At 43.3% G+C, this 19,172-nt stretch overlaps 1 protein-coding gene across 1 annotated transcript in view; it reads left to right on the top strand.

Moving 5' to 3' along the window:
- The window catches only part of LRRN2 (leucine rich repeat neuronal 2), a 156,404-nt gene extending 139,728 nt beyond the window's left edge, over nt 1-16,676 (top strand). Inside the window, exon 2 of the mRNA XM_033152780.1 lies at nt 13,159-16,676. Coding sequence (XP_033008671.1) covers nt 13,427-15,577 — 2,151 coding nt within the window. The 5' untranslated portion in view covers nt 13,159-13,426 and the 3' untranslated portion in view covers nt 15,578-16,676. The remainder of the gene's footprint in view (nt 1-13,158) is intronic.
- Nucleotides 16,677-19,172: the final 2,496 nt, after the last annotated feature.

Raw genomic sequence — 19,172 nt, 5'->3', positions numbered from 1 at the left:
TGTCACTTGGTAGCAATTACAGAACCTTAAGGTGCCTACGCACAGTGAATGTGAATGTTTTTGGTTAGTTAAGTTGGAAGTACTTCAGAGTTCGTGTGTGTGAAAAAGATGCCCAAGATTTCAGAACTAGCAGTTGGGGACTTTAATGAGCAGCTACACTATATGAGATGGTAGCTGCGGCAGGTGTGCTCAAATGCTAGTCAGAGAGATTTTGGCCCCATGATGTGAACCTGCTGTGGGTCGGCTTCATCTCCTTCGTTGAATCTAACGTCCCAGGCTGTAGAGAGTTATCTCTTTTGAAGAACTCTGCTTTCAACAATGTGAAAAATCTTTGTCCATGGCACCCTTAGGAACTTTAAATCTCTGACAGTACGAGAATTTTTTTATGTAGTATCCCCATAGAACTTCCATTCAAAGGTCTAGGGGGCGGGGGGCAGGCATCTGTGACAGCAAATTGGTAAATTTCATTTCATTTTATTTTTATTGCATTTAGGTCCTACCTTTTTCCTCCAAGGAGCTCGAGACATGGTTGTCTCCCCCTGCATTTAATCCCCACCACAACTCTGCGAGGTTGCTTAGGCTGAGAGGCAGTGACTTGTCCAAGGCTACCCAGTGAGCTGCATGACCAAGTGGGGATCTGAACCCTGGTCTCCTAGATCTTAACCTGACCTACACCACACTGGCTCTTGTGCATTTGCTCTGTGTATGTGGACTTGGGTTGGGAAAGAGCATAGAAAGTAAAATGGTACAGATGAATGGCCAAACTCATTGGAATTTGTGTTATTAAGCACTAATAAATCCTCCTGCAGTCACAATCATTTATTCAAGACTGTCACAAAGGACTGTGAAAAAAAAATGTGCAGGGGAATTCCCAGAATCCTCATTTCTGTCAAACAGCGACTAATCCCATTTTCAAAACTTTGCTCCCAACTAACACACTGCACATTTTCCTTGCCTACTTCCTGGCCCAAGGTATGTTGAAATGTGTGAAAAGAGAAAGCCACAGCTCTGTGTTCTCTTGTAAGCAGGATGTTGTTTGCAGTCAACTGGAAGTTTTCCAGCAAATTAAATTTAAAAATGTCCATTTTTCAAGCTTTCATTGGTGTCTGGTGACCAATGGGACTGATAGAGGGAGACCCAACACTAGCAGGAGCCAGAGCCAATGGCAAGAAGAGTCAGCTAATTTTGGTTTTGTCCTTACACTCCTCCTCCCTTGCTGAGTAAACCTGAGACTAAGGAAGATGAAGCTGACAGCCAGCACCATTCCCCGGCAGGTTGTAAGTAAGTTGGCAGGCAGGGGGAGGCATGGCTGGCTCAGGCCAATCATGGAGCAGATGGAGCCCTTGACCAAAGCCCAACCCCACCAGTCACTGGTGCTGGACCTGACTTCCTCTCTTCCCATTCACTGACATCAATAAACATTTACACTCCTGCCTTAAAGTGCTGCCTGTTAGATTTATCTTATCATATGGATGGAATCTGCTACAGAAAAGATGGCAATGGGAGAAAAGGAGCCATAATAATTTAAACTGGAGCATGTAGCTATATAAAGCAAGCAAGCATTGCAGAAGCATGAAACAGAAACCTAGTCCAACAGAGTTCAGCAGGGCAGGGACTAGCCTAAGGTCCCCTGCTAATTACCTTTGCAGCTCCTCCATTAGGTAAAATTGCTAAATCCATAACCAGAATTGACTAGCCCATATGCTTTGTGTGGCTGTTAACAACGAATGGCAGACAAGGAATCAGTAATAATGAGTGATAAGCACAAAATGATTAATGAGGAGTGACAGACAATGCAGCTGTCATTCTGCACAGTTTGATTGCTAGAATACTGTCCTCCTCCACCCACACCCACACCCCTCCTCTGTAACAAACAGTTTGCTAGAAGCTCATCTTCACCAAACCTCCACATTTGGACCTAGAAAGGACATGTAAGGCAACACCAGTACAAACGACATTATGGGTCTGACTGAAGGATTATCACAAAGGTCTCCTACAATAACTTACGCAGTCCACCTACACTGAAAGAGGGCAATTCCCTTCCCTACCTAACACTCGTCAGTGTTAACACTATACGACAGCACCACAGGTGATGGAAAGCAAAGGCGCAGGCTTTAACTGACCATGCAATGGCCAAACAGGTTCCATGAAAGAGGAGAGGGCGAGCACCGACTAATCCATAGGATGACCTAAAAGAGAAATCCCAAATTGTTTTCACTGTTGTTGTTTTTTACAAAAAATAACATTTATATAGCAATACTGTATTTTAAAATAAGAACTTGTATTCCAAAAGATTTGGTCCAGAATAAATGGATCCTTCCCCCCCCCCCGTCCTTTTCGCATAACAAATAAATACAAATAAATAAATAAGCCCATAGGTAAACGTAAAGGGACCCCTGACCGTTAGGTCCAGTCGTGTCCGACTCTGGGGTTGCGGTGCTCATCTTGTGTTACTGGCCGAGGGAGCTGGTGTACAGCATGACAAAGCCACTTCTGGCGAACCAGAGCAGCACACAGAAACGCCGTTTACCTTCCCGCCAGAGTGGTACCTATTTATCTACTTGCACTTTGATGTGCTTTAGAACTGCTAGGTGGGCAGGAGCTGGGACCAAGCAATGGAAACTTACCCCGTCGCGGGGATTCGAACTGCCAGCCTTCTGATCAGCAAGCCCTAGGCTCTGTGGTTTAACCCACAGCGCCACCCGCGTCCCTTAAATAAGCCTATACCCACCTCCAATTGTATTTCCACCCTCCCAGAGCCTCAACCTCCAGATGTACACATAAGGCACTTAACTAAATTAACAAACAGATAAAAAGAATGGAGTGGGGGGGGGCGACAAAAATAAATGCCTTGAAAATAAACTGTATTCTGTGCCTTTTCAGGAAGGCTTCCTTAAAGCTGATTTGCTTTAACCCTCACTTTATACTCCCAATTCCAAATTGAAAAGATCAGCATTTCCAGATCAGTTTAACAGTTCTTCTTCAAACCACCTCCCGGCTTTGAGGTTCAGAAAGAGAAAGACCCTGTGATTTGCAGAACAAAACCCCCAATCATCTACGAAGCTTAAACATGCAACTTGCAATCATCATGCACTCCAGGAAAATTAAATGAACAAGGCCGTGGTTTTCCAAGGCCAAAGAAGTTAGTTACAGGCCCAATGCTCACTCTATAAAGGGTGTCAGAGTAAAGATTATATGCCACTGCCTCACTGCGGCCCATGTGCCAGAATTGATCCTTTGCATTTACGCTGCTGCCTTCCACAAGGTCTTTTGACTTTTATTATGGCGACTCCCAGAGGAACTGCACTAAAGAAAGGGTGGGCTGTATTGATTTTCACATCCTTCTTGATGGACTTTCATCTTTCTTTCCCCTCTCTGCGGATGTGTTTTCTTCCATAAATCCATCCAGATCGTGCAAAACAATGTATTTTCCTCTTTTAAAGGAGGCAAGTACAGAATAAGGTTCCTTCGTTTCCTTGAGACTGGAAAGTGATCTGGGGAAAACTGATCAAGAAATATAGGCAAACATTGTCTTTAACAGGACCAGGCTTGGCACATAGAGACTCTGGACACACAAAAATCAGGTGTCAAGAAGAGCTCCAGGTTAGGCTTTTCTCTGGCACACCAGTTTCCTAGGTGCGCATGTTTTCTATGTGGTTTTGTGAGAAGAGTATTCAATCACCTCTCTTCTCAAGGCTGGCCCAAGAGATTTTGCTGCCAGATGCTAAATACAAGAGGATGCCCACTCCATAACTAGGTTGGCCATTGTTGTTTAATCACCTTCAACACACATCTCAAGGCAATGTACAAAATGCAATAAAAACAGTGAGCAACAACACAGAAAACAGTAGCAGAGTAGATCTGGCAGAGAAATACAGTATTAATCCAGATGGGAAAGCTTGTTTGAACAAGAAGGTCTTCAATTGTTTATGGGAAAGTGTAGCTGGTGGGTGCCTGTTGTATCCTCACAGGATACATGCTGCTCCACAGAACAGGGGCAGCCATACCAGACTGAATGAATGAATATAATAATAATATATTATTTGCACCCCGGCCATCCAGCTGGGCCTACTCAGCCACTCTGGGTGGCTTCCAACAAAGATTAAAAATACACTAAAACATCAGTCCTTAAAAACTTCCCTAAACAGGGCCGCCTTCAGAAGCCCTGCTTTTAAGTGTTTACAGAGCACCCTTCAGATACCTTGGGGACATGAAAGTAAAGCTCTCCTGCAGACTGCACTGACCTACTGGGCATTTAAGGGTTAATATATAGTGCCTTATATGCTAGTACCAGTTGAGACTTATTTCAACACTCCAGGCACTCTTGGAGGAAACGGGTTTTCTAGATCCAAGAAAGGGAACGGCTTGGAGGCTTCAGGTGGAACAACCAGGGGGGCTGCAGATGTGCTGCTACACACACACACACACACACACACAGCAGTAGCAGCAGCAACGACGTCTCCTGAGGCAGCTACTTCATTCTGTCCAATTGTAGGGCCAGCTGCGTTTGTCCACTCTCAAGATTCAGCTGTCTCATCCTGCTGCATGCTATCGATCAAGCTTGACTTCTGGATTGTGCATTTAGAGCCATGCCAGCAGATAAATGTATTAAAACATCCAAATGGCCAGTAGCAATCCCCGCATGGGTCTTCAAGCCAATTCACAAGTGAAACTAAGAACACATTTGTTTTTTTTTTTTATAAGATTTTATTATTTTCTATTAAGACAAAAGAAAAACATAACATAAACACCACCATTAACAATACAAAACAATACAAAAATACAATACATAAACACAGCACAAAAACACAATCAAACAATTACAATAAAAAGAAACATATACAAACCTTTAAACTAACACTTATCCTCTTACTTTTCTTGGTACTATCTTCTCTATTTTAGGGGACTTCCCCCATTCCCTCCACTGTCTTCATAATCATATATATCTCCTAGGTAGCTTTGTATCTTATTCTATTCACATTTGCTCAATTTTTAATGTGCTTTACTTTACTTAATCATATACCTAATCGCATATAAATCTTGACTTAAACACCAAATCTTAACATATTTTCTAACAAATAAATCTTTCACACAAAAATATCTTCCTAACAATTTTATCTAACATAAACCTGCTAAAGCCGCTATTCTATTTGATTCTGCTCAAATATTCAATTTTACTGATTTAACTAAGTAGTCTTTAAATTTCTTCCAATCCCGTGACACCTTCTCCTCCCTCTGGTCCCGGATTCTGACGGTCAGTTCTGCGAGTTCCATATACTCCATCATCTTCATCTGCCATTCTTCCACCGTTGGTATCTCTTCACCTTTCCATGTTCTTGCCAATAGGATTCTAGCTGCTGTTGTGGCATACATAAAAAACACTCTGTCCTGACTGGGTATCTCTTCATTTGTTATGCTCAGAAGAAATGCCTCTGGTTTCTTACAAAAGGTAACTTTCATTACCTTCTTAAGTTCGTTATAAATCTTATCCCAGAAAGCATTTACCGCTGGGCACAACCACCACATATGAAAAAAGGTACCTTTCGCATGTTTACATTTCCAACACACATCTGACATTTTGGTGTTCATCTTAGCTATCTTAACTGGTGTCAAGTACCATCTGTAAACCATTTTCATTATATTTTCTCTTAAGCTATGACAAGCAGTGAATTTGATACCTTTCTGCCACAATCTCTCCCAGTCATCCATCATGATATTGTGTCCTACATCTTTCGCCCAGTCTATCATTGACGATTTAACCAGTTCATCTTTCGTATGCCACTCTAGCAAAAGATTATACATTTTGGAAAGGTTCTTAAAATTCGATTCTATCAGTTCTGTTTCCAGTTTTGATTTTTCTACTTGAAAACCAACTTTTTTGTCCATTTTAAATGTTTCATATACCTGATGATAATGCAGCCAGTCGGGGACCTGACTTTTCACCTGATCGTAACTTTTTAGCTTAAAAGAGTCCCCTTCCTGCTGCAATATGTCCATATATCTTAACCAATTTGCAGACATGTTCGGTCTCTTATAGGCTTTGGCCTCCACTGGAGAGATCCATCTAGGGGTCTTTCTCTCTAACAAGTCTTTATATCTAGTCCAGACCTGATACAAGGATTTTCTAACTATATGAGACTTAAAAGTTCTGTGGATCTTAACCTTGTCATACCAAAGGTATGCATGCCATCCAAACATATTATCATGTCCTTCCAAGTCCAATACATCAACGTTCTCTAGTTTAAACCAATCCTTTAGCCAGCAAAAGGCTGCTGCTTCAAAGTAAAGTCTTAAGTCCGGCAGGGCAAAGCCTCCTCTCTCTTTAGAGTCTGTTAGGATCTTAAACTTGATTCTTGGCTTTTTGCCCTGCCATATAAACTTTGATAAGTCCTTTTGCCATTTCTTAAAGCAATCCAGTTTATCCAAAATTGGTATGGCTTGGAATAAAAACAGCATCCTTGGTAGGACATTCATTTTTATCACGGCAATTCTTCCCATTAACGACAGTTTCAATCTTGTCCATATTTCCATATCTTTCTTTATTTCCATCCACAATTTTTCGTAATTGTCCTTATACAGGTTCAAATTCTTGGTTGTGAGGTTGATACCTAGATATTTTACTGTTTTGACAAAATTGAGGCCAGTGCCTTCCTGTATTCTTTGAATTTGTTCTGCACTCATATTTTTTCCTAAAACTTTGGTTTTCTGCTTGTTTAACTTGAAACCAGCTACAAGTCCAAATTGTTCGATTATTCCCAAAGCTCTGGGGACACTGCTTTCCGGTTCTTGCAGGGATAGCATCAAATCATCTGCGAAGGCGCGTAATTTGTATTCCTTCTCTCCCACACGAATTCCTTTTATCTGTTTGTCCTTTCGTATCATATTTAGGAGGACTTCCAGGACCGTAATGAAGAGTAAAGGGGAGATAGGGCACCCTTGTCTTGTTCCCTTTTCGACTTCAAACTCCTCCGATATCACACTGTTTACAATTACTTTTGCTCTTTGTTCTGTATAGATGGCATTAATTCCATTCAAAAACTTTTCGCCAACTCCCATCCTTTCCAAATTCTTTTTCATAAATGTCCAAGAAACTTTGTCAAATGCTTTCTCTGCATCAACAAACAATAATGCCGCATCCGTATTTATGTTTCTCTCCAGTTTTTCTAAAATGTCCACAATAATTCTCGTATTATTACTAATTTGTCTTCCTGGCAAGAAACCTGCTTGGTCTCTATGTATATAGTCTTTCAACACTCTTTTTAACCTTGTAGCCAATATATTTGCAAAAATCTTATAATCCACATTCAAAAGGGATATTGGACGATAATTTTTCATTTGCGTCACATCCATATCTGGTTTTGGAATCAGTGTGATAAAGGCTTCCTTCCACGTCTCTGGTGCCCTATCTCCTTCTAGTATCTTGTTGCAAACTTCTCTTAGTGGCTGCGATAGCCAGTCTTTCAATGTCTTATAATATTTTGCTGTTAATCCGTCCGGTCCTGGGGCCTTCCCCAATTGCATGTTATTTATTGCATCTTCTATTTCCTGCGTCGTTATTGGGTGGTTGAGAGTAACTAATTTTTCCTCTGGGACCTTTTGCAATCCGTTTTTTTCCAGAAATCGGTCTATTTCTGCTTCATCTATCTCCTCCTCCTTGTACAGTTGCTTGTAGAATCTTTGAAAACACCATCTGATTTCCTCTGGTTTCTCCACGTTTTTCCCATTTACTACCAAGGTATTGATGACATTTACCTTTTGTCTTTTCTTCAATTGCCAAGCTAGTAGTTTTCCACACTTATTAGCCGATTCGAATGTTCTTTGCTTCATCATTTTCACTTTCCATTCAATGTCCTGGTTCATTATGTTGGCATATTGGGATTGCAAGTATTTAATTTCTTTTTGAATTTTAACGCATCTGGGATGTCCTCTTAATTCTTTTTCCTTTTCTTTGATTAATTTCAACAATCTCTCCATCTCTGCATTTTGTTGTCTCTTCTTTTTTGCTTTTTCACTAATAAGAAATCCTCTCATTACAGCTTTACTTGCATCCCAAGCGATTCTTTTCTCCACTTCGGAGCTCCAATTTATCTGAAAATATTCTTTCATCTTTTTCGCCGCTCTTTCCACTAGCTTGGTGTTTCTCATCAAAGCGTCATCCATTCTCCATCTAAAAGAGTCCTTGGAAATCATTTTTAAATTTAGCTGTACAGGATTGTGGTCTGAAAGAGTTTTAGGGCCAATTTCTGCCTTTTGTATTTTTGGAGCCAATTCATTCGAAATCCAAATATAGTCTATCCTCGACCATGACTGCTGAGGTTCGCTGAAATATGTTGCCTCTGTATCTGTGGGGTTTTTTAATCTCCATGAGTCCACCAAATTCAAATTGTCCACCATTTCAAAAAAGGTCTTTGGGAGTTTCCCATCATTCGTTAATTTAGTTCTTTGAGATCTGTCCATTAATGTGGAAACTGCACCATTAAAATCTCCAAGGCAAACTAATTTGTAATCCAAATAGTCCAACAGCAAGTCATGTATTTTCTTATAAAAGATTGACTTTCCATCATTTGGTGCATAAAGTCCCAGAATCAAAAATTTTTCGCCTTGTACGTTAATTTCAATTGCGATGTATCTCCCTTCTTCATCTTTGAATAGCTGTCTTGGGCTATATTTCTCCTTTGCATAAATCACTACTCCTCTCTTCTTGACCTTGTCCGATGATATGAACTCTTGGCCCAATTTTTTATTCTGTAATAATCTTCTGTGACGTCGGGCTATGTGGGTTTCCTGTAAACATATTATATCCAAATTCTTCTTTTCTATGCTATAAAACACTCTGCGTCTCTTTGGCCTCTGGTTCAATCCCCGGACATTCCATGTCATTAACTTGAGCGCCATTTTCCTTTCTCTAGTCTTCTCCTCCAATTGCTTCTCCTTTCTTGTCTTCCTCTGGATCCTTGCCTGGGCTTGGTGGACTTGGTAGAGGTCCCGGCGGTGGTGGAAATACCTCTGGAGACCTGTAGAATTGTGCTGGGTCGAGTGGTGTGCCTTTAAATTGTTCCAGATGCTTATCCAAGAACTTCTGTTTCTCCGCCAGGGACCTTATTCTTATCTTTTTCCCTTCAAACGTAAATGCCAGGCCTTCTGGAAATTCCCAACTGTAGGGGATTTTCCTTTTTCTAATCTCAGTTGCCAAATCGTTGTAAGGAACTCTTTTGTCAAGGAAAAATCTGGGGATATCCTTATAAAAAATTACTTTGTTCTGCTCTACCACCAGGTTGTTTCTGTAATGACAGTCCAGAAAGAAATCCCTATCGTGTCGGTCGTGACACACAATCAAACAGTCACTGACTGTTTTGTTACTTTTCTTTCCTCTGGAACCTCTTGGACCAAATCTGAAGGCCTTCACTATGCGCGCTGAGACGTTGATCTCTTCTATCTCCCAAAATCCTGAAAATAACTTCACTATGTAGTCTTTTAGGTCTTCCCCTTCCACTTCTGGAAGATTTCTTAGGCGGATGTTGCCCTCTCTTTGATGTAGTTGCAGAAACGCAAGGGACTCTTCCACAGACCTCTGTCGTGTTCCAATATTCTCTATCTGTTCCAAGTCCAAATTGTCCAATTTTTCCTCCACCTTTTTTATTTTTTCTTTGACCACTTTAATTTCCTCTGAGTCCTTTTTCAAGGTGGTCACCTCTTGCCCAATCCTGTTGATCTCTTCTCTGTTCTTCTTTACATTCTCCTCAATTTGCCCAATTGATTTTTCTAGGGTCTGCGTAGAATTTTTAATATCAGCTTTTATATCCGCTTGAAGTTTTTCTATCGCTGAATTCACTGCTGTATTTCCTGATGAAACTTGATCTTGTGTTTGCTTCAGCCCATCAGTAACGCTTTTCAGTCCTGCTGCAATTTCTGCCACACTAGCAACCAATTTCTCCATTTGTTCCTGTAGGGTTAGGGAAACAGAGCCTTTTCTTTTCTCAGAGCCAGTTCCTTTAGATCTAGTTTCCATTCCCTGTGGGCTCTGCAACTGTAATCTCAAGGTCACTCCAGTTGCTGTAGTAACAATCTCAGACATTCACAGTGGAAGGCCAACAGTCCCAAAAGTAAACACCAGGTGGCCAGCAGATCAGTTCTGAGAACAAAGAGGCTGCTGAGCCAGGAGCCCACACCAGTCCCGAAAATCCAAGTTTTAGGCAAAGAGTTTACATTCCAAAGTATAAATTCCTTAAAGCCAAGAAGAGTCCATTTTCATGTAGCCCAAGTCAGTAACAGTTCTTAACTTGCAGTGTTACCACCAAAGTTTATAAAGTAACTTGTATCTGGTTGCAAAGAAGTCAAAATGTCTCCACTGGTAAACAGTCACTGAGACACCAACAAAGAAAAAATGGCAACAATATATCACAGCCCGCTACTGACCCGGAATCCTAATCCAGAGGGTGAGGGGCGTCTTCTTTTGCCATATCAACTGTTTTTAAGTCTTAAAACAAACTTTAAGCAACTTTTAAACCACTTTTAAAAAGTTTGGCAGAGTTCGCAAAACTTTTCCGTTAGTCGCGGCTTTGATCTTTTAGCGCTACCAAGCTCGCACGAACAGTACAAAGGGAACAGGCTTCCTTTTGCAATTCCTCTGCAAGTAGTGCTCTTTAAACTTGTAAAAATAATCCAATTCTTTAACTTACAGAGTTTCTTTGGAGTTTTCTTTGCAGGAAGTGCCGGGTGCTCGAGTCTGGCGGGATCGCTGCTTTGATCCTCCGCAGGCAGATGCTTCTTCAGTCCCGTGCCGGCGCTCCGCTCGCCCGATTTTCCCCCTTACGAGGGTCAATCGGGAACGGAGACGGCACGTCTGGGACCCACGAAGCTCAGGTCCACGGGACGCTCTTCCCGTGGCTTTAAGGGACCCGTGGCGCAGGCACGGAAGTCCCTAAAGCCTAGCGGAGGACGGAGCCGTCGGACTCCCGTCCGCCATTGACCGGCACCTAACCGGAAGCGAAACTAAGAACACATTTGAGCCTGCGATGTGTCTCTTATGAATGCCATTAATGTGGGTCTGGGAACAGAAGGAGAGTGATTTTTTACAGCAGGCTTATCCATCCTACCTTCTCAGGGAACGTGTCTGTGAGAGTTGCAGTATAATCATAGAAGCACTGGGAAGATGGAGGCAGAATAATAGTTGGTGACATGGTTTTCCAAAGGAGGGCATGTCCCCCCACCCCCCAGGAAGGAGGTCACTCTCTGATTAAGCTGCCAGCAGAGCAACCTGATGCATTACTCACAAGCTGCCAATATAGCCCTTGACTGCAGTCTGCACTCAAAAAATGTGTGTGCATGAGTGCACACATGCACGCAAGATTGAGAGAGAATATATTCTCTCTGAGCTACAAGCCTATGATAGACTATTCCTTTAAAAAGAGAGAGAGGCAGACAGACAGACAGACAGAGAGAAAGAGAAATCCTTCCCAGCAAGTGCAGTGTATGCATATACAGTAACTTCTTTCTTCCTTTTTTGTGTGGACATACTGTATACTGAATGAAGGGATCTCTTAATCATGCATAACTTTTTCTGGATTGTGCAAAAATCATTCTCACTTTTATTTCCTGGCTGTAGATTTCTGCTATAAATCAATTAAACATTACAGCAAATCATGGTTAAGCAAGTTTAACTATGGATTTGTGTTTTGTCTGAACTGACAAACTGCAGTCAACCAACAAACCAGGATCAGAAGCTGTGCTTTGAAACAGGTTTGCAAACCATGGTTTGTGCTACCTGTGGTTTGGAGTTGTGTCTGAGTTTATAAACCAGAGTTTCCCCAACTTTGGAGGCCACTGTGCTCAGAGACACAACTGCTGAGCTGGAATGAATGAATGAATGAATGAATGAATGAATGAATGAATGAATACAGAATTCAGTCATAAGCATGGAAAAGCCTGTTGGCCTGGGTGCGACCCATTAGAATAAAGAAGGAATCATCAAAACAAAATAAAATAAAACGGGCAATTATATAGTGAGCTTGAAATTCCCAGTATCCCAGACCAAATTCCACACTGTCAGTTTTCTTACTGAATTCCCATTTGGCAGCTTCCTTTTAAAACATTTTTTTCTCTTGAAACATTTTTTTAAGTACTGTAACCTTAAAGTTTGCTATAGAGTGCCTTGATGGTCTGAAATGGACTCCTGCTGTTTTTTTAGAGTTACATTTTTGATGCCAGATTTGTGTCCATTTATCCTCTTCCACAGCAGATAACCATTTTGACATCTGTAAATGTTACAGGGGTGCTATTGGCAGCTGATAGTGTATGCCACATTAGAAGATGAGCAGGGTGGGCAAACTCTTACTAGGATTCACATTGTAAAGTATCTATATAGTCCTACCTGGGTAGAAAAGGTGACAGAGTTAGCACATTAGTTTGTTGCAGGGTTTTATGTTTCTGCTGTAGCCCACCGGTATTTGGTGAGTAGCCACTTCAGACTAGGGGGACTGTTCATAAAGAAGGGCAGGCCCACCTCCAAATGGCCATGAAAGGGAATAGGCATCTCCCCAAATGAATTGCAGGTCCTGGCTGATACACTGGATAGGTTTCAGCTAAGAAATGCAGGTAACAAGTGGTGCCCTCTAACTTTCTGTGCTGGGCTTGTCTTCCACAGTCAATGACTCCTGGGTGAACTACCCTCCAGGCCCTGTCAATCTGCTGCTGCCCGTCCCCACCCCTCCAGCACACACACATACACACACACACACACACACACACACACACACACACAATTCCCTGGCTTTTAAGAATGCCTGGTGTAAATCCTGCAGACATTGTTCTCTGTCAGAAGGACAGGCACAAATGCAGTAGTATCATAAGATCTGGCTGTAGGCAGTGGATCATGGGTGGGAGGGGGAAGCAGGTAAACATTAAAGCACAATATTGAAAGCAGTTAGCAAGCCATGAGGCCTTTTTGGTCAAACAGATTTGAACAATTTTCACAGAATGTCAACCCATGATGGACACATCATGCATACTTTGGTCATGAGTTCTGAAACACTGCCTCTGCTACACTTACAGCAGCTCTGTATGAAATCTCCACAATGGCATGCTAAGCTTTGACTCCTGTGTGTTGCTAGCTTGTGAATTTTGTTTCTTACACAAAGTTTTTTCATTTATCTCTTTCAGGTACAGCCTTAAGAAGAAGTCTGAATGATGCAAGCCAGAGAAAAAATGAACCATTTATGGAGGAGGAAAAGGAGAAGCTCTGATTAGAAAAAAGGACCACAAGGCCCATTAGGATGACCTCTTTAGCTGAGGAAGCCTCCTACCCCTAGCACAACACCCTCAGGAACAGCAACTTCTGTAGAAGCTTCCGGGGGTGGCAGGGCAGTGGATTTTTGCTTTCTGCTCTTCCCCGTTTCTGGGTTTTGTTTTTGCTTATGTTGAGTTCCAAATGTGTCCTGTAAAAGCTTACACTTTGCATGGAAGTTGGACTTGCCAGTTGAAAATGAGACACTTCCAACTGAACTTGCTTCTCATCTGTATGGCAACCACCACTGCAATCCCTGTTGTGCCCTGGAAGGTCAAATGCCCACTGCAATGTGTCTGCCAGATCAGGCCATGGTACACACCCAGGTCTGTGTACAGGGAAGCAGCCACAGTTGACTGTAATGATTTGTTTATCTCCACAGTGCCTGAAAGCTTGCCAGAGGGGACGCAGATTCTTCTCTTGCAAAGTAACAATGTTGCCAAGGTCGAGCAGAGCGAGCTGGACTATCTGAAAAATCTGACAGAGCTAGATTTGTCGCAGAACAGCTTCTCAGACATTTTGGACTTTGGCCTGAAGAATGTGCCCCAGTTGCTGAGCCTTCACCTGGAAGAGAACCAGTTGGCTGAACTGCCTGACAACAGCTTCCTGGGCCTGTCAAACCTCCAGGAGCTTTATCTTAACCACAATCAAATACGTAGGATTTCACCCCAAGCCTTCTCAGGCCTTGGAAGTCTACTTCGGCTCCACCTCAACTCCAACTTCCTGAGGGCAGTTGACAGCTGCTGGTTCCAAGTGCTGCCGAGTTTGGAGATCCTCATGATTGGAGGCAACAAAGTGGATGCCATTTTGGATATGAACTTCAGGGCCCTATCCAATCTGAGGAGTTTGGTTCTGGCTGGAATGAACCTGAAGGAGATTTCAGATTATGCACTAGTAGGCCTGAAAAGTCTGGAGAGCCTTTCTTTCTATGACAACAAGCTGGTCAATGTCCCCAAACGGGCGCTGCAGCAAGTCCCTGGTCTCAAGTTCCTGGATCTGAACAAAAACCCGCTTCAGAGGATTAAGCAGAGTGACTTCACAAATATGCTACACCTCAAGGAACTGGGACTCAACAACATGGAGGAGCTGGTTTCCATTGACAAGTTTGCCTTGATCAACCTGCCTGAACTGACCAAGCTGGATGTGACCAATAACCCTAAACTTTCCTACATTCACCCGAGTGCTTTCCACCACCTCCCCCAGATGGAGACCCTCATGCTCAACAACAATGCCCTAAGTGCCTTGCATAAGCAGACACTGGAGTCCCTCCCCAATCTGCAGGAGATCAGCATCCATAGCAACCCCATCCGCTGTGACTGTGTCATCCGCTGGGTCAACAGTACAGAGAACCGCATCCGCTTCATTGAGCCTCAATCCACATTATGTGCTGAGCCACCAGACCTAAAGAGGAAGCACATCCGTGATGTCCCTTTCAGGGAAATGACTGACAGGTGCTTGCCCCTCATCTCTGACAAAAGCTTTCCTTCCCATTTGGAGGTGGCAGATGGTGAGGATGTCTCTCTTCACTGCAGGGCTCTGGCAGAACCAGAGCCAGAGATCTACTGGGTCACACCATCAGGTCTCAAGCTAATGCCCTACTCTGAAGATGGAAAGTATAAAGTGTACCCCGAAGGGACAATAGAGATCCACAAGATTACAGCACAAGAAGCTGGGCTGTACACATGCATGGCTCAAAATCTCATTGGTGCCGATACAAGAAGCATCAGCTTGATGGTCAACAGTTCTTTCCCCGTCAGCGAGGATACTCTGGAGCTGCTGGTAAAGGACGTCCAGGCCTACCACATCTTGGTTGCCTGGAAACCTCATCTCAATACCATTTCTTCCAACCTCACATGGTCCAGCTTCAACCCCAGCCTGGACATGATGAGTGTGGCCCGTCTCCCAACAGGCACCCATATGTACAACATCACACGGCTACACCACAGCACAGAATACTGGGCCTGCCTTCATGTCGCCTTCGTAGCCTTGCAGAGCAAGGTGTCCTGCGTCAATGCTAGGACTAAAGAGGCGCAATACCAGTACCTGGAAAGCAGGCAGAGCGCTCTGCTGGTGCTGTCTCTTTGCGTTTTGTTGCTGCTTATTAGCCTTATAGGCAACTATGGTTTGGGTGCTCTCAAGCCACAGCCTGGGAGCCATGGGGCCTGCATGCCATGGAAGTCAGGTTCCTCTTCAGTGCGTGTTGTGTATCCAACTTATATCAAACACTGGGATCAAGCAAGGAAAAGTGAGACACTCCTAGCCATGGAGGTTCAAGCAACAACACTAGACTCCTGAAGGATTCTGGGAGCTTTTTCCCCCCAGAGAGGGTGGGCAAGAAGTTCTGGTGGATTAAAAAAATTACCAAATATAAATGGGGGAAAAGCTCAACCATGAAAACAATAAGCATGGAGGATGAAGATGACAAAATGTCCCCTTTGGATGTCCCCTTACACAACAAAAATCACCAGTTTGGCCAAACCAATGTTTCTTTATACCAAGATGGACAATCTATTGTTTATGGAGGGAAAGTTCCAGCAAAGAAAGTCAGTGCCCAGAGAGCAGACAGCATGAGCTTGGAAGCACCAAGCTTGGCATCTCACCATCCCTTTATAGGCTGCCTGTGGATCCCCTGGCAGCCTGCTACCAATGTACGTTTTGTTCAGCAAATTGCTGCTCCCTTAGAAATACAAAAAAAGAGGCTTTTCCCTTATGTGTACATGTGTATTGCCCATAGAGAATCTAATCTTGAACCAAATCCACCAAGCCTCTTCTTGTAGGCTGCATGGGTTGCCTCCTGGGGACCACCTTAGGGAAGGTGAATGTGGAGGAAAGGCAAACTTATGGGCCTATGAGATCACAAGGAACAATAATGGTCCTCAGAACAATGAATGCATCCTTGAATCTATTAGCAACATCAGTTAGCAAAAATGGATTGGATCTCAAAAGTGGATTGGAGCTTACTTTCAAGGCTATTTTGTAAACTTTTGTGAATAATGTTTAAAAAAAAAAGAGGAAGAGGGAGGGCGAAGAAATTCCTGCTTTTCTGTTTTTTGTAAGAAAAAGAAAAGAAAAGAAAAAAATCCTTTGTATACCAATCTACCATAGCTAGAAGGCTTTATGCTAGGTCAGCATTGCTTCAGCTAAGGGGTGGGCAGTGGGGAGGGGAGGCTATGGGGGATAATCTTTGATGTAAGAGAGGTTTCAAAGAATAAGAATCTCTTCGTTTTGAAGTGGCTGATCTCCACGCTGCATAGCTCAAAATATCCCAGGAGACAAAAGCAAGTGGAGTGGGTGAAGGGTTGAGGAAAAGGGGAGAGGATAAATGTTTCATTTTCTAACTCTGTCATCACCTCTTTGTCTCTGATAAGCCAATTAAAATTGCAAATGAAACATACCAGTGGGCAGTGTGCTTTCCCCAAACCTCTTCCTAGTTGAGCAAAATAAAATAAAAATGCAGCAGTGGGTTAGGGGGTGCAACACATAGGAAGAAACTGTTCTACAGAAGAACCATTGTCAGTAGTGGTCGATGGGGCAGCAGCATTTACCTGACTTCCCATCACTGGTGCTGCTGCAGCTTATCGGGAGGAAGAAAGGCAAGGTTGGTGCAGTGCAAACACACCAGCAGGAGCACTAGATTGGCTCCACTGCTGCAAGTGACTCTGGATGCTGTTGGACTGCAACTCCCATTGTCCCCAATCATCATGGCTAACAGGGATGATGGGATGTGTAATCCAGCAACAGCTGGAAGTGCACAGGATCCCCATCCCCGACGTAAAGGATCATGCAGCCATCAGATGTGATGTAATAGTCACTTTATTTGTATCCCACTTTTCCAGCTGGCACACAGTCAAGCATGACAAATGCATCCACTAGATCTCCATATAACCAACAATTTGGTGAACAGTTGCATAATAATAAAAGTACAGAGTGCAGCACCCTCTGGCCTAGGTGATAATTGGCAGGATAGCTAACAGGGCTCTCTTGGCTGGCAATAGTCCAACTAAGACCAGGAGCAGAATGAGTGACCCTGGTGAGGGAGAGGAGGTTAGTCCTTAGTCCCAGATACCAACAGCACAATGGGACTGACCCTGGGCACAGTGTTCATCATAAGGCACTTCTAAGCCGTAGCTTCCCTTGCTCTCCACGGCACAATAAGGAGGCATCAATCCCTTCAGACAGGGATAGAGAATCTGTGAACCTCCATAGGTTGCTGGACTCCAACTCCCATCAGCTCCAGCCAGCATGGCCAATGCACATGGATAAGCAGAGTTGGAGTCCAGCAATGTCTGGAGAGGTTCCTCATTCCTGCCTTGGGATATTCCCACAACCACAGTAGGAAGCGAGTCTGGACGTACTCTTTTTGCTGCTTGCAGTGAACAACTTAAGGCAGTGTTTTTCAACCACTGTTCCGCGGCACACTAGTGTGCCGCGAGATGTTGCCTGGTGTGCCGTGGGAAAATTGTGTTTATTTGATTCCTATTCAAGAGAATTACTTTATATATAGTCAATATAGGCACAGAGTTAAATTTTTTAACATTTTCTAATGGTGGTGTGCCTCGTGATTTTTTTCATAAAACAAGTGTGCCCTTGCCCAAAAAAGGCTGAAAAACACTGACTTAAGGCAGTCATCCATGGACACCCAACCTTCTCACTAAGTGGGCCTACAGTGGCAAGGAACTCTCTCCAATATGACATGAGGTATGTATATCATGCAGAGCCTTCCTTAAGCAGCTATTCTAGAGTAGCACCATTTTGTTCTTTCTTGGAGTTGCCATGAGATATGGTGAACTTGGGGGCCAAGGGCTGTTTCTTCTAGATGAAATATATCCAAAATTTCCTCTCCTGGAGGTGGGGCCTTCAGCCTGGTGATCTGGCTGTATTTGGTCGTTCACATCCATCCAGAATGCCCATCCATCAGAAAGGGCTGATCCATTGTTCTCCAATCCCTGTCAGCAATGTTCCTCAACTTGAGTTACAATGCCAGGGACCAGAAGCCATACACAACTGCATCCTAGCCCTCTAGACACGCCTATGAACAAGAACTACTAGCTACACTCACCTTCTTCTGAAGGTGGTCTGAAATTTCTGAGTTCTGAAAACATGTCCAGCCCCTTGCTTAATTTCCAGACATGTATGAATGAGCCCTTATCAGTAAGCCAACAATGGTCAAATAAACAGAAGCAGGGATGACTTTGCACCTCTCTTAATAGAGGACCGAATCAGGAATTGCAAAGAAGGAAAAAGGGAGAAGAGAGATTGCCCATTTTTTTATTTTTTTGTACAGAGCTAGACTAGGTCTAGGACAGGAAGAGACAATGTGGTGACTTCCAAATGTTGTTGGGCTGTATCTCTCATTATCCCTGACCACTGGCCATGCTGGCTGGGACTGAAGGAACCTGGAGTCCAGTAATAATCCTTAGGATACTCTGTGAGCTGACCCTGGCCTAGGAGATGGTAAATTGGTGTGTATGCTGGGGAAACAGGGGTCAAAATTCTGGAACAGCAAAAGGGATTCAGCAGATCTGATGTCAGCAGTTCAACAGCATAGGATCACGGACATTAGCAGAGCTTTGCAGAGGAAAGTTGCCTAGGGCTTTCTGTGCAAAAAAACCACCCCTCCAGGGATTAAAAATCCCACTCCTTACTTTTTACAACCCGAGGTTGGATTCATCAATTCAAAACTGAAGTGCCAGTGGGGAAATTCCGGTCACTTTTCAGCAGTAATCAGCTAAAGCAGAATAGAAATATTTTATTGTCACTGTACAACATGTTTACAGTGAGATTAAACAAGCCCCCTTCCCCTCAATCTCTCAGTCCTTGTTACACTCTATCTGCTGTCGTACAACCACCAACCCCAAATGTCAGCTGCAATGTTGCTGTCTTCCATTCA

Source organism: Lacerta agilis, chromosome 6 (assembly GCF_009819535.1).
Source record: "Lacerta agilis isolate rLacAgi1 chromosome 6, rLacAgi1.pri, whole genome shotgun sequence".
Classification (NCBI taxonomy): Eukaryota; Metazoa; Chordata; class Lepidosauria; order Squamata; family Lacertidae; genus Lacerta; species Lacerta agilis.
Note: the sequence above shows the minus strand (reverse complement) of the source record. Positions and strands in the feature narration are given on the sequence as shown.